This window comes from Heteronotia binoei, chromosome 18 (genome assembly GCF_032191835.1).
Source record: "Heteronotia binoei isolate CCM8104 ecotype False Entrance Well chromosome 18, APGP_CSIRO_Hbin_v1, whole genome shotgun sequence".
NCBI classification, from domain to species: Eukaryota; Metazoa; Chordata; class Lepidosauria; order Squamata; family Gekkonidae; genus Heteronotia; species Heteronotia binoei.
In genome coordinates, this window is record NC_083240.1 from 34612646 (window position 1) to 34635568 (window position 22923).

At 49.3% G+C, this 22923-nt stretch overlaps 1 protein-coding gene across 1 annotated transcript; it reads right to left on the reverse strand.

Moving 5' to 3' along the window:
- Positions 1–5912: 5912 nt before the first annotated feature.
- Positions 5913–19968, reverse strand: ALDOC (aldolase, fructose-bisphosphate C). Its single transcript, XM_060259216.1, has 9 exons — positions 19746–19968; positions 15024–15150; positions 11964–12175; positions 10845–10899; positions 8893–9053; positions 8637–8720; positions 7856–8030; positions 6835–7034; positions 5913–6740 (listed from the first exon to the last, which is right to left on the reverse strand). Exons 2-9 carry the CDS (start codon positions 15133–15135, stop codon positions 6645–6647), a joined length of 1095 nt encoding a protein of 364 aa, XP_060115199.1. The 5' UTR covers positions 15136–15150; positions 19746–19968; the 3' UTR covers positions 5913–6644.
- Positions 19969–22923: the final 2955 nt, after the last annotated feature.

The following is a 22923-nucleotide window of genomic DNA, read 5'->3' on the forward strand; positions in this document are numbered from 1 at the left end:
CTAAAGAGCAGAGCAGGTGCTCGAGGAAGTGCTCATGCGCAGTGGGGTACTTTTAAGCATTCTGTTCCGAGGGTGCCGACAATGGGCGGAGCTGGGGAGAGGCTGCACGTCTGAATTGTCAGCCTGCATGAAAGCGGGCCGCTCGGAACTCGCGGTGGCTCTGCAGGATTGCTACCTTCAGGGCCTAGTGAGGCTCTTGAGCTTCTGTAGAGCAGCACCGGGAGAGGCAATGATGGGGACAGCTGCACCTGTTGCCTCTCTGCCTTTTAGGTAGCTTTCTCAGGAACAGGCAGACCTCAGATTCAGCAGGAGCTCACTGGAGCGCAGCTCCTGGACTTTTCTGAGGGTTCCCTCTCCTCCTCCCCACCTACCTTGTCCATTGAATAGTAGGTGCAGCTGCATAACAATCCTTGGATTAGGAGAGCGGGCAGCCAGCCAGCCACCAGGAGCTTTGCCACACCCCCAGCAGCCCTCATTAATCCCTGGAGAAGCCCATGCCACCCTTTCTCCGCTTCTTATGTGATTTTTGGTGGCAGGTGGCTTACTGGCCTGTTAAATGGGGGTGGGGGGTTAGCCCAGGAGAGCCCCAGGTGAGTGAGACCTGCTTGGGTTGGCTGGATCTCTAGCCAGTCCAAGTAGGCCTCGCTTGCCCTGGGCTCTCCTTTCTTGCATTGGGTTGCTTTTGGCTGTGGGGGGGGGGGCTGCATATGCTAATGAGTTATGCTAATGAGCTCCGCCACCTATTTTTCCACAAAATGACCCCTGGCCATAAGAGCCCTGTTGTAGGAACAAACATGGGCATCCCATCCCTCCGAATTGCTGCAAGATCTCCCCCAACAAGGGATGTTATTCTGTAGAAGCTGGGCCTCTGATCACGGGAGGGGGAACAGAAAGGAAACTACTATCAACAAGTCCTCCTGAGCTGTCTCTGTTCATTTATTTGTAATATTTCTATGCCACATCTCCAGGGAGCCTGCATGAGGTGGTGTGCATAATAAAAACATAAAATGTCATAAGAGGTCCAGCATTATAGGGGAGGGACGGTGGCTCAGTGGTAGAGCATCTGCTTGGTAAGCAGAAGGTCCCAGGTTCAATCCCTGGCATCTTCAAAAAAGGGTCCAGGCAAGTAGGTGTGAAAATCCTCAGCTTGAGACCCTGGAGAGCTGCTGCCAGTCTGAGAAGACAATACTGACTTTGATGGACCAAGGGTCTGATTCAGTATAAGGCAGCTTCATATATTCAAAACCTCAACCAGAGCGTAAAATGTATTTTAAGCATTTTTCAGACTAAAAACAGATCATGAAATGCTTTAAAAAAAAAAAATCAGTCCCTTTAATAACTGCTTGGGTAAACAACTGTTTTTTCCTGGTGTCTAAAAAAAAGGAGGGAAGCGCTAGGGTGCCTCAAGGGGGAGGAAACTGCATAGGTGAGGTGCCACCACTAAAAAAGCCCTGCTTCTGGTCTTCACCCACCCCACCTCTGATGGTGGGCACAGAAAAGCAAGGCTTGTCAGGATGATCTTAACTGGAAGCCTCAGGCACCCTGGCCCCAAGCCATTTAGGGACTTGGAGGAAGGACCGGAACTTTGAATTGTGCGTGGAAATAGATAGGCAGCCAGTCTACCCCACACCTGATGGAGAGCCAGTTTGGTGTAGTGGTTAAGTGTGCGGACTCTTATCTGGGAGAACCGGGTTTGATTCCCCACTTCTCCACTTGCACCTGCTGGCATGGCCTTGGGTCAACCATAGCTCTGGCAGAGGTTGTCCTTGAAAGGACAGCTGCTGTGAGAGCCCTCTCCAGCCCCACCCACCTCACAGGGCGTCTGTTGTGGGGGAAGAAGGTAAAAGAGATTGTGAGCCGCTCTGAGACTCTTCAGAGTGGAAGGCGGGATATAAATCCAATGTCTTCTTCTGATAGCAAAGTGGCTGCTGCATTTTGCACCAGCTGAACTTTCTGGTCTATTTACAGAGGCAGCCCCACCTAGACTGCATTACAGTGAACTAACTTGGATGCAGTTGAAGCGTGGATCACAGTGGCCAGCTCATCCCGGAGGCAGCATGCATCTTGGGAAGACAGACTACTGGGGCCTCCCACACAACGGACACTCTGCATCCTGCCCAGGGCCTTACTTACTACTACTTAGTGACTGCTTTACACAGAGAGTGATTAAAATTTATTTTGCGGGTTTCTAGTCCATCCTTTCCCAAGTCGGGTTCATTGTGTACATAGCTGTTTTCTCCTGGTGTGGGATTTGCTGCCAGAGGATGTAGCGATGGCCACAGGACTAATGATGGGATGAGATAGATTCAGGGAGGATGTCTATTAATGGCTACTAGCCATGACAGCTGAGGGGAACCTCCACATTCCAAGGGGCTGATCCTCTTACTCCCATAGCCAGGAGGCAACATCAGGGGAAGACCTTGGCTTCTATGGCCTGTTACTGGCCATCCAGAGGAAGTGATCGGCCACTGTATGAGGCAGGATGCTGGACTAGATGACTATTGGTTTGATCCAGCAGGGCTCTTATGTTCTTATTCAGTGGGGCACTAGCAAGAAGCTGATGGGGAGAGTCTTCCCTCCCCATTTGGGCTGCTACTGATGTGCCAACAAATGCCACAGTTGGGCCCCATTCAGTGGAAGGCCAGGGGGCGGAAGGCTGACAATATCCTGCAATCTTCAACTGCAGCTTCTGACACTTCACCAGATGAAAAGGGACTGGGGAGTGAGGCAAAATGGAACTTCCCAGGGCGTGAGCAGATCAGCGAGTGAGCCCAGTGATCCATGTGCCAATTACCCCAACCGGCTACTTGGATAGGGTTGCCAGCTCTGGGTTGGGAAATACATTGAGATTTGGGGGCAGAGCCTGAGGGAGGTGGGGTTTGGGGAGGGAGGGACCTCAGCGCATCTTCCAAAGTGGCCATTTTCTCCAGGTGATCTGATCTGTCACGTGGAGATCAACTGTCATCCCAGGAGACCTCCAGCCACCACCTGGAGGTCAGCAACCCCGCTACTGGCCACACCATCTCTGGCATCTTTACATTTCTTAGCCTTTTCTCTAGGAGGCCACCACCAGGAAGCAAACCCAGCCTATCCTGAATGCAAAGATCATGGCTTTCCATAGTGCCTACATGGCTGGGTTCATAAGAAGCTGGGGAGGGGGAAAGGAGCACATCTTGGGCATAGGCCTCTCAGAGACAGTGAGGATCTTCAATCGTGTGCTTAGAATGCCATTTGCTGGACTAGGGCTTGGGTTCATATCCTGCCACACATCTGATATTACTGCTGCTGCAAAAACCCACCCAAAGCTGAGCTTTGCCTTGTTGGCCCCTCCCAGAGTGAGACTCAGACCCTTATCTTCCACCTCCCAGCATACCAGGATTAATCACCAAAGCAACCACAGGGCTTGTTTTAGTGGTTTTCTTCTGCTTCCCCCCACTCCATGCCAGGTGTATCACACAGAGCAGTATAAATGCCTACAACAGGGGTGGCCAAATTGTGATTTGGGAGCCACACGTAGCTCTTTCACACATATTGTGTGGCTCTCAAAGTCACCACTGCCCCGTTGGCCAGCTTGGCAACGGCATTTTTCTCTTTAACTCACCTCCAAGCCAAGCCAGTCTGCAGCTTGGAGAATGCATTTAAAGTTGCTTTCTTTCTACCTCTCCCCCCTCTATTTGCTTTCCTTCCTTGTGGCTCACAAACATCTGATGTTCATGTCTCGCAGCTCTCAAACATGGTATTTACTCTGTGTGGCTCTTACATTAAGCAAGTTTGGCCACCCTGGCCTACAACCTTCAGGGAATTGGGTGTGTGGATCTGAGCCCCTTTTTAGTAGCAGCCTTCCTGTCTGCAGCCCCATGGAAGGTGTTGTGTTCTCTTTTCAGCTGAATATTCTGTGCAGGAACCTACATGTGCAAGATAATTAGGCCAGGATTCTGTATCACCTCATGCTTCTGGAGCACAATCAATAGCAGCATGCTGTGCTGTGAACAGGCACGTATTGGGATTTTGTTTCTGCTTCTCTGATGCCACTAAACCTGCTGCTGCATTTGCAACAGGAATCTAACTATGCTTTGCCAGGCCTCTCCCGAGGGGAGCAGCTGCCTGTCTCTGGGATGCATGAAAAATGGTTTATTTGGTTGTATAAGTTCCTGTTCTTACAAACTTTACTTTTAAAATTTACTCCACATCCCAGTAAATTTCCAATGTTTGTTAATTGTGGGGTGATATGTATGTAGAATGTATAAAATATTTATTTTTTTAAAAAAAATCCAACTTTGACAAAGAACTAATCTGGCAAGAAAAAAAAAATGTCTCTAAACACCAGTCAGTACTGGCTGGTTGGAAGCCCTGCATCAGAGCCTAACTTGCATAGATTCCAGTCTCTTGCTTAGATTAGGGTTTGACGAGTAAACTCGGCTTCCTTTGGTTTCTCCTCCTTTCATGGCTGGCATTACCCAGCCATTTGTTTAAGCCATTTCGATGCAATGGGCATAGAAACAACACTAAGGAGGGGATCAGCAGCCTGAATAGCCTAAGCACAAGATTGTCAGTGAGCTGAAAAGCAAAACAGGCTATGGTTAGATAGGAGACCACCGAGGAAGATTGGGGTTGCTGTGCTCAGGAAGGTAATGGCAAACCACCTCTGCTCCTCTCTTGCCTTAGAACAAGAATCTTCAAGAGGGGATTGGATAAACATATGGAGCAGAGGTCTATCAGTGGCTGTTAGCCACAGCGTATTGTTGGAACTCTCTGTCTGGGGCAAATGATGCTCCGTATTCTTGGTGCTTGGGAGGGGCAACAGTGGGAAGGTTTCTAGGGTCCTGGCCCCACTGATGGACCTCCTGATGGCACCTGGATTTTTTGGCCACTGTGTGACTCAGAGTTAGACTGGATGGGCCATTGGCCTGATCCAACATGGCTTCTCTTATGTTCTTATGGAACTGTATTGGACAGTGATGCTCTGTATTCTTGGTGTTTAGGGGGTGGTGCACAGTGGGAGAGCTTCTAGTGTCCTGGCCCCACTGATGGACCTCCTGATGGCACCTGGGTTTTTTGGCCACTGTGTGATTCAGTGTGTTGGACTGGATGGGCCATTGGCCTGATCCAGCATGGCTTCTCTTATGTTCTTAATATCCTGCAGACCTGAGTCAGTTGCAATTCAATTGTACATTATTCATTCAGAAACCGGGACTACTGAACAGGTTGTAAAGATTTTCATCACAGGGAAACAGAGAATGATGTGAAAATGCAGGGCTGGGGGGTTGATTTGCAAACAGTCACATTTCCAGTGCAGGCTCCTGCACATATGAACATATGAAGCTGCCTTATACTGAATCAGACCCTTGGTCCATCAAAGTCAGTATTGTCTTCTCAGACTGGCAGTAGCTCTCCAGGGTCTCAAGCTGAGGTTTTTCACGCCTATTTGCCTGGACCCTTTTTTGGAGATGCCGGGGATTGAACCTGGGACCTTCTGCTTTCCAAGCAGATGCTCTACCACTGAGCCACCGTCCCTCCCCTGCACAGAGGGAAGCAAAAAGTCCAAGGGTTATGAGTGTGACTGCAGAAGGATCTAAAGGAGGGTTGCAGTTATTGCCTTCATCAAAAACACAAATCTTTAGAAGATAAGCCAGTTTATAAATAGCACAGGGTCCATACCCCAAAAGGACAGAGGGGAAGAGGGCAGCTTCTGTCCAGCTCTGGGAATTATGCAGCAAAGATTGCTACCTGTGTGCCACCAGCCAGAAAGAACAACTGTGAAGGAAACTGCCTTCTCTGCTTGTTTGGGGGTAACCCTTGCCCCACACATGGCTATCACTGACTGAGTTGTTGAGCAGGGCTCATAAAGAGGCAAAGCCACAGAGGTGGAATTTCAAAAGCTTATTTTGAAATCATTGCACAGTGAAAACAGGAGGAGTAGCAGCAGCGGGAAAATCACCCAGCTGTTTTTATTAGTTGGTGGCCTAGTTAGTAGTACATCATCAGGTGCACACAGGTCTCACGAAACACACAGCGACACACACACAGGCCGGTCCCTGCCCCCTGTGCCGATTGCCTTGCCCACAGCACGTGGGTGTGGCCGGGCAGGGGGCAGGCAGGGAGCAAGCAAACCAGCCTTGCAAAGCTACAGCTCACACTCAAGTGCACAGCCAATCCCGGCTGGGAAGGGAGGGAGAGAGAGAGAGGCGCAGGAGGTGGGCAGGTGGGAACAGACAGCAGAGTGCTGGCAAGGTGACAGGACCCCCGCCATCCCGACCCTTCCTCTCCAACTGTGCAGGAGAGCCCCTGCGATGGGAGTGACCCTGCATCTATCTCCTCTTACCCTCTTGTGGTTGGTCCCCAACTTAAAATAAAACTTAGCATCTTCCTAACACTTTCCCTAGGTTCAAACTGCTTCTTAGCGATCCGGCTCGGCAGCCCTGTTCAGGTTGGCCTGTCCTCTCGTCTCCCAATAAGCCAGATTCTTCGAAAAACCGGCTGCCGCTGGCTTCTCTTCCGAGCGTCTCTCATGCATCGCGTCACTGGTGCTGGACACTCCGTGGCTACTTAGCTCCTGTTGCAGCTACAGTCAAAAAGCTGGGTGTGACTGGAATGGAAGGTAGCAGAGTGGGGGGGTCTCTCGGTGGGAAGGCCCAGGAAGAAGCTCAATACGCGTGGTCCGCGATGTAGAGGGATCGCCCGGCCGCGCCAGACCCGTCCCCACTGCCTTCGTACTGGCCGAGAGCGGCCAAACCGTTCGCCTAGAACACAGAGAGGGAGGGAAGAGTCTTTTGTCAGATCCTGTGGGTCTTGCTCACCCAGGATCCGCCACTCCTCCCAGGTGAACATCCTGACCTCTGCCCGCTTGATGAACTCCTCTGTAGCCAAGTTCTCATTCTCCCGCTGGCCACGCCAAGCGTTGAGGGCCGAAGCTTGCAGGGCTCGGCCATAGGAGAAGGTCAGAGCCCAGGCCCGGGGCAAGGGGCAGTTGTTGATGGCGTTCAGGTTGATGGAGGCCTCTTCCTCGCTCTGCCCCCCAGACAGGAAGGTGACACCTGAAAGAGAGGGGAGGTGGAATGATCAAACCCAGTTGCAAAGCACACAACATACAGACTGCTGAACTTGAATTCTGAGCATACAACATGCAGGTTTTCACCTACAATCTGAAGCCAGACTAGCAAAGATTTTTAATTTTTAGGGGAGGGACGGTGGCTCAGTGGTAGAGCATCTGCTTGGGAAGCAGAAGGTCCCAGGTTCAATTCCCGGCATCTCCAAAAAAGGGTCCAGGCTAATAGGTGTGAAAAACCTCAGCTTGAGACCCTGGAGAACCGCTGCCAGTCTGAGAAGACAATACTGACTTTGATGGACCAAGGGTCTGATTCAGTATAAGGCAGCTTCATATGTTCAATCAAAATACACACAGAGCACTACCTGGCTGAAGATGCCTCCCTTAGGTGCAAAGGAAGAAGTAGTTTCTCTCAAGCACAAAGAAACTTATAGTTCAATAAAATGTGCCGTTGGGTTGCAACTGGCTCATGGCAACCCCATGAAGTGAGAAGCAGAGGGCTTGGATAAACATCTGGAGCAGAGATCCATCACTGGCTATTAGCTATAAAGTATAAATGGAACACTCTGTCTGGGGCAGTGATGCTCTGTATTCTTGGCGGCAGGGGGGGCAGGAACAGTGGGGGGGCTTCAAGAGTTCTGGCCCTGCTGGTGGGAAAAAATGAACAAGTTCTAAGTCCCATCAGTATGTTGCAAGCCCCACATCTAACAGACGTAGAGATAGTAACACTGGCTCAGTGCTCCCATGTTCAGTGCAGACAAGGGCATTTGACTGTTGTACAATGTGAAGGCAAGATGGGAGAAGCAATACCTGGAACAGCAGGTGGTACAGTCCGACGCAGAGCAGTCACTGTTGCCATGGCAATCTCTTCGGGGCTGTACTTGGTGGGGCAGGCATGGCCAGGTGTCACCATGTTGGGTTTCAGCAATGTGCCCTCCAGGTAGATATGATGGTCACTAAGTGCTTTGTACACAGCAGCCAGAACCTAGAAAGAGGTGTGGGGGCTGCGGTCAGAACTGTGACCTCCAGAAAGAACCAAGCAGGCTCCAAAACTCCTTTTCCCCCCTCCACAGAGGGCACAGGAGCTTGATAGTGGACCCCCCCCTTTCCCTAAATTGGAACAAGCCCCTCATTCTATATGTCATGTGCACAGCCAGTCCTGGAGGAAGTCCTGTAGAGGATTTCAGTTAAAGCTAACAGTACCTGGCATTAAAGTGGGTGGGGCTTTTACCTAGCATGGGTTCTGATTGGCCGTTGGAGATTTGATTGGCTGCACAGATTTTTTTTTTTTTTAAGAAATGTTGCTTCAGCATCAGCTGCCGCCACAGCACAAGGATCTGCACTGAAGGTGAAACTGCAGCAGCCACTTAACGTCAACCATTCTGTGTCAGCTCCACCACCTGCAGCAGCCATTTTGTGGCTGGGCCCACCAAACCGTGTCAGAATTCCAAAGTGCCTTGCAGGCACAAAAAGGTTGGAGACACCTGCTCCACACCATTCGGGGACCCTTCCCCACATCCCTCCCAAAGTTCTCTTGGAATCCCCCGCCCCCTCCAAATAGTTCCCCTCACGCACGCAGAACAGGCTTCACCTTCTCAGTCACATACTGGCAGCGCTTCAGGTCGTGGTCCCCATCCGGCAAGATCTCCGGCTCAACAATTGGCACTATGCCGTTCTGTAAGGAAAGCCAAAGGGACCACTGAGGCAAAGACGTTTGTTGTTACAAGAAGTTTGCTTTGCTCTCCACGGCAGCCTAAGGAAAGGAATGGTTCACCCACCCAGCTTCCCTCTTCGCCCTTCCCCACTAAGAACCCTTGGGGGCCCAGGGCAAGCCCTGCCATGCCCACCTGCTGACAGATGCTCGCATAGCGCGCCAACACATTGGCATTCTCCATGATGGCCAGGGAGGAGGGAGTGTTCTCACTGATCTTCAGGACACAGCGCCACTTGGCAAAGTCGGCTCCATCCTTCTTGTACTGAGCACAGCGTTCGGATAAGCCATCCAAGCCTGGCAGAAGAAGATGATGATATTGGATTTATATCCCGCCGTATACTCTGAATCTCAGCGTCTCAGAGCAGCTCACAATCTTCTTTACCTTCCTCCCCCACATCAATAACCCTGTGAGGCAGGTGGGACTGAGAGAGCTCTCCCAGAAGCTGCCCTTTCAAGGACAACTCCTATGAGGGTTGTGTCTGACCCAAGGCCATTCCAGCAGGTGCAAGTGGAGGAGTGGGGAATCAAACCTGGTTCTCTCCACACACTTAGCCACTACACCAAAATGGCTCAAGAATGCATAGTTCTTATTCACACACCTCCCATCTCACCCTTGCCAGAGCACGTCTCAGAGTGCTGAGTAGGGGTGTGCAAAAAAAATTTTACCAGTATATTTGGGGATTCCTAAAAAATCCCAGGTCCAAGTACCGATATGGTATTCGGATCCAGGATTTTTCAGAAATCTCCTAAATTTTCAGGTCCAATAGACCAGAACCAAAAAATAGTGGATGGCTTGGTTTCTCCTGCCACCTGGTTTAAACTGGGCAGCAGCAGGAGTGCAGAGCTGTATCTGCAGGGAGCTACTGGCTCCCCTCAGGCACAGCTATCCTGGCTGGGCTGCTCTCTCCTGCTGCTCGGTTTAAACCAGGTGGCAGGAGAAACCAAGCCATCTGGCATTTTTTTTTATTCTGGTCTACCAGCAGAGAGCTCTAACCTCCCCACGGACCCAGATGATCTTGGGCTGGCTTCTTTCGCAGCCCGGTTCCAGCCAGAGAGCTCCCTGCTACTCTGGTTGATCCTCTGGCTGACTTCTGCAGTCCCTTTAAAGCAGGGGTGTCAAACAGGCGGCCCAGGGGCCAAATCAGGCTCCTGGAGAGCTCTATCAGTCCCCTGAGCAGCTGGCTGTAATCTGCTTTCTTCTCTCTCTCTCTTGCTTTCTTCTGCATCACAACTTGCTTTGCCAGATTTGCGACTTACAGATACACACCTGAACGGCATACTCAAGAGTACTACAGCACAAACACTGTCTCCGGATTTTGATGCAATAATTCAGAGCAAGAAGTGTCGGTTATCAGAGACTGTTAAGAAAACAAAATATTGCAGGGTGCTAATCCCTTAAGCATGTTTTAAGTTCTTTTTAAAAGATCTTTAATTGTATTTGTGTTCTTTATAAAGTTTATATTTCCACTACCTGGCATTACATTTTATGACACACATGACCCGGCCTGACAAGGTCTCATTTATGTTAGATCTGGCCCTCATCACAAATGAGTTTGACATCCCTGCTTTAAAGTTTAAGAGACTGCATAAGCCTGCCCAACAAACAGCTGTTTTCAGATATACCCAACATTCTAGAATATATTCAGGATTTTCTTGGGGTTTTTTCAGTTTTCCCAGGAAAAAAAAAACCAGATACATTTGGAAAGCCAAAATATACCTGAAAAATACTGATAAAGTATTTTTTCAGGTATATTTTTGGCTTGAGTAGAGCCAAATGTACATCCCTGGTTCTGAATGCGATGGGTGCAACCCCAGACTCCATCAAGTTTTCCATCCACAACACCTCCTGTGCCTCCCTGAGGTCTTCTGTTTTTCATTTTCTTTGTTGCTGCCTCTTCTGCCAAGACCCACTTCCCACGGCACCCACGTCTCTCTTCGGTTCTAGGAAATCACTCAGTCCTCAGGTCCAGACAAGGATGTGCTCATGCATCCCTTCCCTTGCCTGTCCATCCACTTTCTGCTGGGGGGCCTTCTTGTTGCCCCCCCCCCATTCCATTTGGAAGCCAAATGGCAAGGAGAATGTACCTTGAGTTGTGGTTTCTCCATCGGTCCCAGCAAGGGGGACAACGCCCTTATCCACCTGTTAAAGAAACAACAAGACACTGAGGACAACCACCTCTCCTGCCAACTCTTTGGTCCTTGGTTCAACACCAAGGAGGGGTATCATGGCCATGAAAGACACCAGGTGGCACATAGGGAGTCTGGTGTTGAGTAGTCAATCAGGCCAGGGGGCCAAAGGAGAAGGAGGCTTGTGCCTCTGCCAACTACTTCTAAAGCAGGCATTAGGATGTATGCAGAGGCCCTTTCCCATTCCTTTCTGGTTGAGAATCTGAGTATTGTGAGCCATTTCCTCCTACCTTTTTGAACTAGGCATTCCTGGAACCTGAATGAGTAAAGCATTTACTTTGGCAGAAGGTTCCAAGTTCAATCCCCAGCATCTCCACTTAAAAGGACCGGGCATTAGGTGATGTGAAAGATCTCCACCTGAGACCCTGGAAAGCCTCTGCCAGTCAGACTAAACCAGGGGTGGCCAAACTGTAGCTCAGGAGCCACTTGTGGCTCTTTTAAATATATTGTGTGGCTCTCAAAGCCCCCACCGCCCTGTTGGCTAGCTTGGAGAAGGCATTTATCTCTTTAAATCACTTCTCCAAGTCAAGCCAGCTGGCAGTTTGGAAAATGCATTTAATGTTAAAGCTGCTTTCTGTCCACCTCTCCCTCCTTCCCCCTCCACCATCTATTTTTCCTTCCTTCCCTTCCTCCCTGTCTCACAGCTCTCCAATATCTGTCATTCATGTCTTGTGGCTCTCATGTATCTGACATTTCTTCTATGTGGCTCTTACATTAAGCAAGTTTGGCCATCCCTGGACTAAACAATACTGATTTTGATGGGCCAGTGGTCAAATTCAGTATAAGGCAACTTCATGCAGTTGTTTCTCTGAGGCTATTGTAATGTCATTAGCAGTATTTTGGTATTGTGCACATTTTCCATTGGGGAAAAAAAAAACCCAAACCCAAAACATCATGAGAATAAAAACTCTTGAGTTTGATTACCCAGAAACCAAAATGGGGTTTTCTCACCTCCAAATGGGAGGCCGCCAAACCCAGCAGCATCCCGAGTGAGCCTCGCTCCCAGCCAAATCGTACCTTGATGCCCACAACGATGTCTTTATCCTTGATCATCTCGACAAAAGATGTGCCATCGTCCGCTGTCTGGTACATGGTCTCGTGGAAGAAGATGACACCACCGATGCAATTCTGGATTCGGCTGTCAGCGCTGAAGAGGAGCTGCCGGTAAAGCCGCCGGTTCTCTTCTGTGTTCTCCACCCCAATCTGGTTCAGGCGCTTGGCCATGCTGCCTGCCAGAGAAGGAGGGTTATGCATGCAGAGAGAAGCCAGCGCAGCAGCGCTGGAGAACCTCCAGCGGCAAGACAAGGGGAGCTGGACTCTTCAGGCCTGGGTTCAAGCCCAATCTTGGTCACAGGCCCATTGTTTGGTTTTTGCACAAGCCACAGTTTCCAGTCCCCATCTTGGAAATGGGAACAATGGTTGGAGATGCAAGCAAGTGAAAGGAAACCGGAAACTGCAAAGCCCATTTAACTGACAAACTGTGGCTGGATCCCAACTCACCACTACTATGGAGCAGAAAAAAGAGAGAGACGGGGTTCCACCTATTCCACACCAAACCCCCTGCCACCATCCCAGAACTCAGGATGCTTTCCCCCCAGAAAAACCACAGCACGTTATACTGCACAATGCATGAAATGCATCATTTTATTGACAGCACTCTGACCGATTACTGTGCGATTAGTGGGGGCTACACACATATTAGGCTATGCCACGCACATTGAAGTACTTTCTTTCCCAGCCAAGGGGCTGCTGCTTGGAAACACAGGAGGGCAGGATTGTCCATTAAAGGTTTCATTCAAAAGGACGTCAGAAAGTCAGAGGGAAAGCAGCTCTGCTAGGAGGGAAGAAAGGACTTGTTCACAAGTGATAAGGTGTTACATAGGCCAGAATGTCCTCTTCTTCTGGCTTTCTTACTAGCTTGCATCAAGCCGTGCCCTGGGGTCACCATGCCAAGAGGGGTTTGAACACTGGTCTTACCAATCCAACGGTAACCACTAGGCCACCAAGGCTTTCTAGGATGGAAGATAGTCAATATGTGGCCTTCCTGCTTTTGGCTATAGGAGGAAGGGCAGCATAAAAATTGGCAGGCGCCCAGCACTTCCGAGCTTGCACTGGCATAAGCAACTGTCTCCTCTTCATCTTCCATACAAAGCGAGCCTTTCCTTACATGCAACAGCGCTCTTGACTGCTTACAGCTGGCTGTAGGGTGCTCTGGCCCCTATACTTTTTTATTCAACGAGTAATTAAATTGTGGACTTCACTACCAATGGATGCAATAATGGCCACAAGCAGAAATGGCTTTGAAGTGGGGGGGGGGGTGGTTAAGCATATTCCTGGAGGAATGGTTATGTGCCACAGTGGCTAAAGGGAACCTCCAAGGCAGCAAACCTCTGGGAGGCAACATCAGGGAACCTCTAAAGCAGCAAACCACTGGAAGGCAACATCAGGGAAAGCTTTGGTCTTTGTGCACTATTTGTTGACCATGACAACTGGTTACGCAGGGTGTGAAACAGGATGCTGGATTAGAAAAATCCCTGGTCTGATCCAGCAGGGCTCTTCTTATATCCGAAGCAGTGGTTTTCCCTTGAGATTGCTTCTGGTCAAACGTCCCACTGCCCAGCTGAGCACGAAGTGCTTAGCCCTCTTCCTGTGAGATTTCTGGCTCTCTCACTGTAGCTGGCCTGGATGCAGTGGTTGTAAAAGCAACCCTAGTGCCTCACCTGTTTCTTCCCCAGGTAAGCCAAAGCGCTGCAGTCACTACTTCTGCTGCAACATCACGGATATTGCTGGAACTAAAGGGAGGATTGAGTGCCATGTGGGGCCCCGGCTTCCAGTGTGTGCTTCCATCGGCCATTTGCAGTTTGTGGGCCAGATGTTATACATCCCTGCACTGTGCAATGGCCAGTACTGTTTTGCTGTTAACAAGGGGGTACCTGAGAGTGAACCAGATCCCCCCCACTTGGCTCCCCAAAAAGCATGAAAGAAGAGTACACAGGTGTTCACAAACAAAGCAAGTCCCCATGTCGTAAAGGGTGGACATTTTTCAGGATTCACTTATCTAGATCTCAAATAAGCATGTACGAATCTGCCTTTTCCATCTTCCGGTATACTCATGGCCAGCCACATTTATTTTGTCTCTTCTATGTCGTTATTCATGCAGAAACAAAATGAGCAGCTGTATAGGGTTAACAGAAGAGATCCAGTGCAAAGAGAACAGAGACTCGTGGTCTTGATTTGCACAAGTGAGCAGCAAGAGCAAAGCAGGGATTTGTGTTGTGAATTGTCAAGGCTGCAAAACTCAGTAGGATCTCTAGATGTCACATGTAAATTGCCTGTATTTGGAGAGGTTGTGGGAATATCGGATCATATTTGCATTGCTGATGGAGCTGTAAATTTATACAGTTATTTTGTTCTACAGTCATAAAACAAATACATATTATAACAGCATTCAGAATGCCACTGGAAGCTGCTATATTGCTTTTAAACTCGCAGCGTAATTACCATACCTGGCCAATCAATAAAGAATTAATTGAGCTTCTGTGTGCTGCAGCTAGGTTTACAATAGACAAATCTTGGAAAAGCAATATGCAATTGAGGTAAATTAAGGTATGTGAATTTTGTATAGTGGATAAAATTCCCTGACTAGATTCTGTTAAAAGATTCAGTTTCATAAATCTCAAGCTTTGTTCCAATATGGTAGGTAAAAGATAAAGATAGTCCCCTGTGCAAGTCGTTTTCGATTCTGTGGTGACGTCACATCACGACGTTTTCACGGCAGACTTTTTTACGGGGTGGTTTGCCATTGCCTTCCCCAGTCATCTACACTTTCCCCCCAGCAATATGGTATCCCTTCCTAAATTATTGATTGACTAGAGAAGAGTATGCCTCCCGATTAGATAATACTAGCGTATTATACTAAAACTGGATTTAAGTAGTTTGTCATGTATTATGTTACGTATTGTGATAGGTATTACGTGCCAAAGTGTAAATAATTACGTATTCTGTATTGTTGTTTATGGTTTGTAATGGTTTGAAAATTTAAGAAGTTTCATTAAAAAAAAAAAAAGCCAGACTTACCTACGGATTCATCAGCTGCTAAGATGCCTTTGCCAGGGGCCACAATCCGCTGGGCAATATCCGAGAGCTCCTTCTTCTGCTCGGGAGTGAGGGCAGGATACTGATGAGTCATCTTGGCTGCTTTTCCCTGCAAGGGCACAGGACCACACCAGGAAGGCATTAGAACCAGGCCTGGCCCTAGACTGCCACTCTAGGCAAGGCTAACTTCTGACGCCCCTCCCCAGCACTGATAATGTCACCAAGTCACATGGGGAGCATCCAATTTGGCACCCCCAGAAGGCCAGCGCCCTAGGCAATCACCTAGTTTGCCTAGTGGCAGGGCCGGCCCTGATTAGAACCCTGCCCCCCATCTCTGGCTCGGCAGCTGGCCACATCCCCAATGGTGGTACCCAGGTGCCCCCTGCACCAGTGACCTGTGGATGACTCTGCTTAGCAGCCCACCAGGCATATGTGTCTTCCAGAAGACTACTCTGCTCCTTGTGCACTCCAAAGCGCACCTGGGCAGAACAGGAAGCAAAGCAGCATCCCTGTCCTCCTCATGGCACCTCGTCGGCACAATTTCCAGGTCTTTGGCACTCCCCTTGACCCGCCACCGTACAGTGTACCGTCCGCAGCTGTTTCATAATTATCTCCATGCCGCCACATAATGTCTGGGCACACTACCCCAGGGCTGGAAGAGTACAGGCTGCAAGGCAAAGGTCAGCCCTCGTGGCTGTGACGTGTGCTCTGCATGGAGCTTCCAGAAGAGATGAGCAACACTGCTGCCTGTCAGCACTCCATTTCTAAAGAGAAGGATTGCGCAGAGCCTGGGGCATGCTGGTTCCTAAGCCCTGTTTTCAGTAGCAAAGCCAATTGCAGCTTTTTCAGAGGCAAAGAGAAGAAGACGATCATAGATTTATACCCCACCCTTCTCTCTGAATCAGAGTCTCAAAGTGGCTTACAATCACCTTTATCTTCTTCCCCCACAACAGACACCCTGTGAGGTGGGTGGGGCTGAGAGAGCTCTCCCAGAAGCTGCCCTTTCAAGGACAACCTCTGTGAGAGCTATGGCTGACCCAAGGCCATTCCAGCAGCTGCAAGTGGAGGAGTGGGGAATCAAACTCGGTTTTCCCAGATAAGAGTCCGCACACACACACTTAACCACTACACCAAACTGGCTCTCACCAAAAAGCAAGCACCTCCCTCTTCTTTGAAATCACACACCGAAGCTGCCTTATACTGAATCAAACTGTCAGTCCATCAAGGTCAGGACGGTCTACCAGAAACTGGCCATGCCTCTCTAGGGTCTCAGGTCTTTCATATCCCCTTCTGTCTGATCCTTGTAGCTTGGGGATGCTGGGGACTGAACCTGGGACCTTCTTCATACCAAATGGATACTCTTCCACTGAGCCACAGCCCCTTTCTAAGTCCTTCTATTCTCATGTGGTCAGATCTGTGCAGCGGTAAGTGGGGGGGACTCTGAACGGGCCCAGAAAGCACTTTCCTGCTTTCCAAAACAGGCCCTAAGGCTGAATCCCAGATAGGTCTGCTCAAAGCAAGGAGAGACAAGCCTGTGCTAGCAAGAAGCTGCTGCACACACACACACACACACCAACTCTCACGGGCAGCTCCCCATCTCTAAAGGTGGTGCTGAGCAATACTCCCTCAAAGCTGTGGAGTCTTGTGGAGTTTTGTGAGCTATTGGCCTTAAAAGCTGTGAGCTACTGGATACGTCACTTTGCCCTGAGGCCATTTTTCCTGAGGTAAGACAAAATGTGGGAGCCGGAGGCTAAAAAACTGTGAGTTAGCTCATACTAACTCAGTTTAGAGGGAACACTGCTGCTGAGACCTCTCCAGCCAGCCAGAAGACAATGCCCTCTCCCACAGAAGCTCCAAGTCCATTGTGTATCTGGGGGGTGACAGAAATAGCACTCTGCATACACTCAGAAGCACTATCAGTGCTCATCTTCATGGGCTGGTGGGCAGAAACCCCAGCCTTGAGATCAGGTTCTGGGACTTCAAAGCCCCCTCCCCAGCCTCAACGGCCACTCTGCTGTTCCACCAGATCACGTAACATAACCCAGAGCCAGGCCACAATGGCTACCACGTCTGGTCCCGCGGCACTCCCAGCCAGATGGCAGCCTGCAAGCCTCCCCGCCCCACCCCCAGCTGGAGCCTTCATCTAGCAGTCCACATGAGGAACTGAGTCCTTCCTCCCAGCTAAGCCCAACTGTAAATCAGCCTTCTCTCTGGACGAAGCTGAGGGACTGAACTAGGCCTGCCCCCCTCCTCCCTTGCTAGGGCCTGGGCTGAGATTTTGGAGATTCACAGCCTCAGGCTCAGCCATTTGACAGTGGTGGCGGCAACTTCCTCCTGTAGCTTCACCTGGGCCCCACGACCCCTTCTGCTGTGCCCAAATTTAGCCCTGGAGGAGGTAAAACAGCAGGGGCACAAAATGAGGAGGCTTTGTGGGAATTAGCTTCGGCTGCCTGAGGTGGCCCCGTCAGTCCCACGGCCTCCATCCCCTGAGATGGAAGAACAGCTTCTTCCTCATCGGCAAAGGCTGACCTTCTCTAAGGAAGGTAAAGAAAAAACTGGGCTTGAGCCCCTCTGTTTCCAGCACCACTGGGCTGCTTCTCCTGTCCCCACAGTGACCCCTGAGGGACCACCGTGGCTCCAAGCTCAGATATCAGGCACTGGCACAGACGATGCCCAGCTGCAACAGGCCCCACCCCGAGTCCTCCGTGCCCCACCCAACTCGTCCTTGTCACTTTTTGGAGAAGGCAGCCATGACGCAGTCTAAACGCCACCTCTCTCAGCGCCGGCTGTGTGACGGCTTGCCAAAAACAAAGCAGGCCTCCACAGCAAGCCCTCGATGAGACCAAAGCAGCCATTTCCCTCACAAAAAGGGAACAAATTACTACCTAGAGAGAGCCTCAGAGGCAGGCAGGAAGGGACCATTGTCTTCAAAGGCCTCCCCCACTGGTCTTATATAAGGTGGCACTGGAGAGGGAAGAGCTAGGATTAAACGGAGCCTCCCCATTCAGAGGCAGACAGATACTTTGTGTTGCGGTCAAGTCTTTGGGTGACCCAGTGGGGTTTTCAAGGCAAGAGACATTCAGAGGTGGTTTGCTTTTGCCTGCCTGCCTACAGACCAGGGGTGGTCAAACTGTAGCTCAGGAGCCACATATGGCTCTTCCACACATATTGTGTGGCTTTCGAAGCCTCCACAGCCCTGTTGGCTGGCTTGGAGAATGCATTTAAAGCTAAAGTTGCTTTCTTTCCACCTTTTCTTCCCCATCTATTTTCCTGCCTGCCTGCTCTCAAACTCCTGACATTCATGTCTTGCAGCTCTCAAACATCTGGCATTTATTCTGTGTAGCTCTTACATTAATCAAGTTTGGCCATCCTGCTCCAGACCCTGGACTTCCCTAGTGGTCCCATCCAAATACTAGCCAGATTCAACCCTGCTTAGCTTTTGAGATCTGATGAGACTGGCTAGCCTGGGCCATCCAAGTTAGAGTAGCCAGACACTAGGGACAAACTATTGTGGGGAAAGCTACCCTTTTTCTTGGATTACATGTCAGCTCCCAGAAACGCTGAAATGACCACTATCAGAGCCAGAATGAACAAGCCCCATTTAATTTGCTTTTTTGGACAAAGTCGCAGTTGATTTCTGGCAACTCCATAGGGGTTTCATGGAAAGATGAACAGAGGTGGATTGCCATTGCTCCCGCTGCGTAGCAACTCTGGGTTTCCTCGGTGGTCTCGTACCCGAGTATTAATCAGGGCCAACTATACTTAGCTTTCCAGTTATCTAGGTCAGGGCCTGCTCCGACTAGGAAACTGCTTTTCTCTTTCTAGGAGCCATGTAAGCGAGCCAAGCTGCAGAAACCTTTTTGTCTGGCAGAGCCTGAAAAAGCTGTGCCCCGTAATAAGAATGGTAGTGCCACAGCAACAAGGAGACCAAGGGGACATTTTGTTGTCAAATAGCTGGTGGAGCTCATCCAGGGATTGTTATGCAGCTGCACATACTATCCAATGAACAAGGAAGTGGAACTCTCAGGAGGAGGAGGTGGAACTCCCAGAAAGGTTCAGGAGCTGTGCTTCTGTAAGCTCCCACTGAATCTGAGGCCTGGGAAGACCCACTTAAGTACCAGATCCGGGGATGGAGCAAAAGGGCTGCCCACTCCCGCCCATCCAATGCCCCCAAGGTCACCCCAGCAGCTGGTGTCTGAATAAGCCGACAAAAGAATCACCCTACTAAATGAAACCAGCAGGGCAGACATCACTAAAGGGCTTGCAACAGAAGATGCCCGAAAATATGCCGGCATCTTTGATGGGACACCCTCCCCTTCTGCTCTCGCCTAGTAGAATAAAAACATTTCAACAAAATAAGCGCAGGCAGCGAACAGCAAACTCACGGCCGGCGTGAGCGGTCTGCTTCGTGCATGCAACCAAGTCTCCCAGCCCCAGGGAACAGTCTGGAAATCCAGAGCGTCCCGTTTTTGGTGCGAGCGCCTCGACACAGGACACCTCCCTACGGTTCAGGGGCGCGCCTGAGCCGCGATTCCTGCATCCAGTGCAATAATAACCGTCCCCCTGCCTTTGCACCCATTTACAGAATAAGGGAACTCTGGCTGCAAAGGTCTGGAATTGGATGGCAGCCCCCAAACCTGTTGCCTAGAGAAGGGACCCCTCGGGGGAAAACAGGAGCGCGCGAAGGCCAAGTCCGCAGCCCACCTTTCCGGGTCTCTCGCCGGCGTCGTCGCTGCTGCTGCTGCTGCTGCTGCTTTTTCTCCGGGCTGTTCGTCTCCTCCGCCGGCTGCTAAAAGCCGCTTCTGATGCCGCAGAGCTACGTGACTCCGGGAGGGGGGAAAGGCGAGGAGGAGGAGCCAGCCAGAAGGGGTGTGGCCTCCCAGGCTCCTCCCACCGCCGGCTTGGATTCCGGGCCCCCTCCCCCGGGAGTCTCGAAGCCTCGCGAGCACGTTTCGTTGTTCTTTATGTTACGTGTTACCAGGTAGATCCAAGCGGGCAGCCGTGTCGGTCTTAAGAAATAGAACAAAGCAGTAGACAAGGGGTGCCTTTAAGACCAATGAAGTTTTATTCAGAATGCAAGCTTTCGTATGCTCTAAGCAGACTTCATCAGACAAAAATGGAATGGCGAGCAGTCCTGAATATAGAGAAAGTGGGCAGTGAGTGCAGTATGTAGAATTATGGAAATGTTTTTAGCAGATTAAAAGAATCACAAATTGGGGTCTGTGTTTGTTAGTTAGTGTTGTTAACTGGGCTGAAACTAGAGATGTGAAGGCCTGGAAAAAAAACGGGAAAATTCGGGGGGGGGGGGGGGGGGGACAGATTTTTTTCTGTTTTTTCCTGAAAAATTGGAAAGATTGAAAAAAAGAAAAAAAAATTACGGAACGTTTTATTTTAACATGATGAATAAAATATTTTAAGGCAAGGTATTAAAATATTTTCCAAATCATTTCTAAAAAATATGTATGGTATCAGATTATTCTAATTTCTGTCCATTGAGGACAAAGCAAGTCCTAGGTTATGCCCGTTCATTGAAACTTAGTCCTACACTCCCTTCTATTCACTTCCCCCCTCTTCCGTTCTTTTTATGAGAATGAGTTTTTTATTTCTAGTTAATACTGTGGAGAGGAGATATGAATAATTGTTACTTCTGGATTTTTAAAAATTGTTTTGTGGAGGGTTTTTTTGTCTGTTCCACATAAACTAGTAAACAGTTCAGGAGATTGTTGTTCCATTTGTTACAATGACAAATAAATATTATTTAAAAAGTAAATGCTGTTTGTAATAATTATTTGGATACACTATATTTTTAATATGCTAGTTGTGATAATTTCATGCCTAGTAAAATTGTCCATAGTCATATTTTATGTTCCTAAAGTAACAGAATGTCTTTAAATCTGGAAAAGAAAAAAAGTGCTAATGCAGCATTTTTTTCCAATTTTTCCAAAAATTTCCATTTTCTTCCGGAGAAAAACTGGGGTTTTTCCTGAGCTTCAAAATTTCCGGAAATTTTACATCTCTAGCTGAAACAGTGGAGGGCGATAAAAAAGCAAATTGGTGTCCTAGGTGTGAAGTGCCATAAATCTGGGTATTTTTCTGGCTTTGTTAGTTCTGGGTTTAAATCGTTTCTCAAGAGGTTATAACATCATTATAATTTGCCATTAGTAAATTGGTTGGGCAGGAAAAACTTCTGGGAAAGAAATGCCCTCATTTTGACCCAGGCTTATTAGCAATAGAATAATTAACAGACATTCTGGCATGTTACTGTTTTATTAGTTTTCCAGACTAATGCAACCCAGGTTCAAAGGTTTTCTGAATTTGTTCATTTTACTATTCTGCTATTGGATTTGAACTTTGTGCCACTTGGCATTCTAAACCCCACCAGCTATATGTAGCTCTCCTTACTGTACCTCATTCCTCGTCTGAAGAAGGGGGCATGCACACGAAAGCTTACATTCTGAATGAAAGCTTGTTGGTCTTTAAAGGTGCTGCTTGATGCCTGCTTTGTTCTGCTTCGTTGTTCTGTAATAGCAGGCCGAGGCTATCCGCAAAGAGCGCTGGAATCAATCAATCAGTGCTTCTGTTAACAACAGTCGTGGGGTTGATCGGTGTCCTTCAGCAACTGGGGATAAGCAAGTTGCAACGAGGTGGCGGCAGCCGCGGCGGGAGGCTGTCGCAGCAAAGTACAACCGGGTGCACGTGAAGAGCATTTATTTCTGCATGAACTTTCACGAGCGAGTGGAATGGAAAATATGTTCCGCGCGCCCCTCCCCGATTGCCCAGGAAGCCGCAGGGCTCTCTCTCCCTCTGCTCTGGACACAGGGGTGCAGACAGTTGTTGTTCAGGCAACCAAGGTGGTGTTTTGGGGATTCAAAGCTCCAAGGTCAGCTTTTTTTTTTTTCAATTCCAGGCCTCAGTCGTAGACAGGAAGTGGGGAAGGGGTGTTGAAGACCCTCTCATCCAGGGGTGTCAAACATGTAGGCTGGGGGCCAAATCAGGCCCCCAGAGGGCTCCTATCAGGCCCCTAAACAACTGGCTGTTATCTGCTTCCTTCTCCCCCTTTCTTGCTTCCTTCTGCATCACAGCTCGCTTTGCCAGACTTGCTCAATCACACAGAAGCTACAGAGCAAAACCTCTGTTTTCTCCATTGGCTGAGGCTCTTCCCTTGGGAGGAGGGGGAGGAATAGCTTGCTTTGCCAGCCTCTCTCAATTGCCCAGAAGAGCTATTGAGCCAAGTTTCTCTTCCTTCTATTCTGAGGCTCCTACCCCTCCTGGTCCCCTGGGGAAGGAAGGAAAGAGCCAGAGCTTCCTTTGCCCAATTTCTTGGATCACACAGGAGAGATACAAAGAAAGCACTTTTAAGACCAACAAGTACTAATGTTTTAAAGGTAAAGGTAGTCCCCTGTGCAAGTACCAGTCATTTTCGACTCTGGGGTGATGTTGCTTTCACATTTTCACGGCAGATTTTTTACGGGGTGGTTTGCTATTGCCTTCCGCAGTCATCTACACTTTCCCCCCAGCAAGCTGGGTACTCATTCTACAGACCTCGGAAGGATGGAAGGCTGAGTCAACCTGGAGCCGGCTACCTGAACCAGCTTCCGCTGGAATTGAACTCAGGTCGTGAGTAGAGGGCTCCGACTGCAGTACTGCAGCTTTACCACTAATGTTTTAAGCAAGTTTTATTTTACGTTTTTTAAAAACCTCTAATTGTGTTTGTCTTTGTGCTTTATAAAGTTTATGCTACCTGGCATTACATCTTATGACATACATAGCCCAGCCCAACAAGGTCTCATTTATGTCAAATCCAGCCCTCATAACAAATAAGTTTGACACCCCTGATCTAGTCCAACCCCCTGCTTGATGCCCGAATCCAGAGCTAGAAGAT

Coding starts and splice junctions, on each gene's coding strand:
- ALDOC (XM_060259216.1), bottom strand. CDS start 15,135: ATGACTCATCAGTATCCTGCCCTCACTCCCGAGCAGAAGAAGGAGCTC. Junction 8,721..8,892: donor ATGCGAGCATCTGTCAGCAG/GTGGGCATGGCA, acceptor CTTTCCTTACAG/AACGGCATAGTGCCAATTGT. Junction 8,031..8,636: donor GCCAGTATGTGACTGAGAAG/GTGAAGCCTGTT, acceptor ACCTCTTTCTAG/GTTCTGGCTGCTGTGTACAA.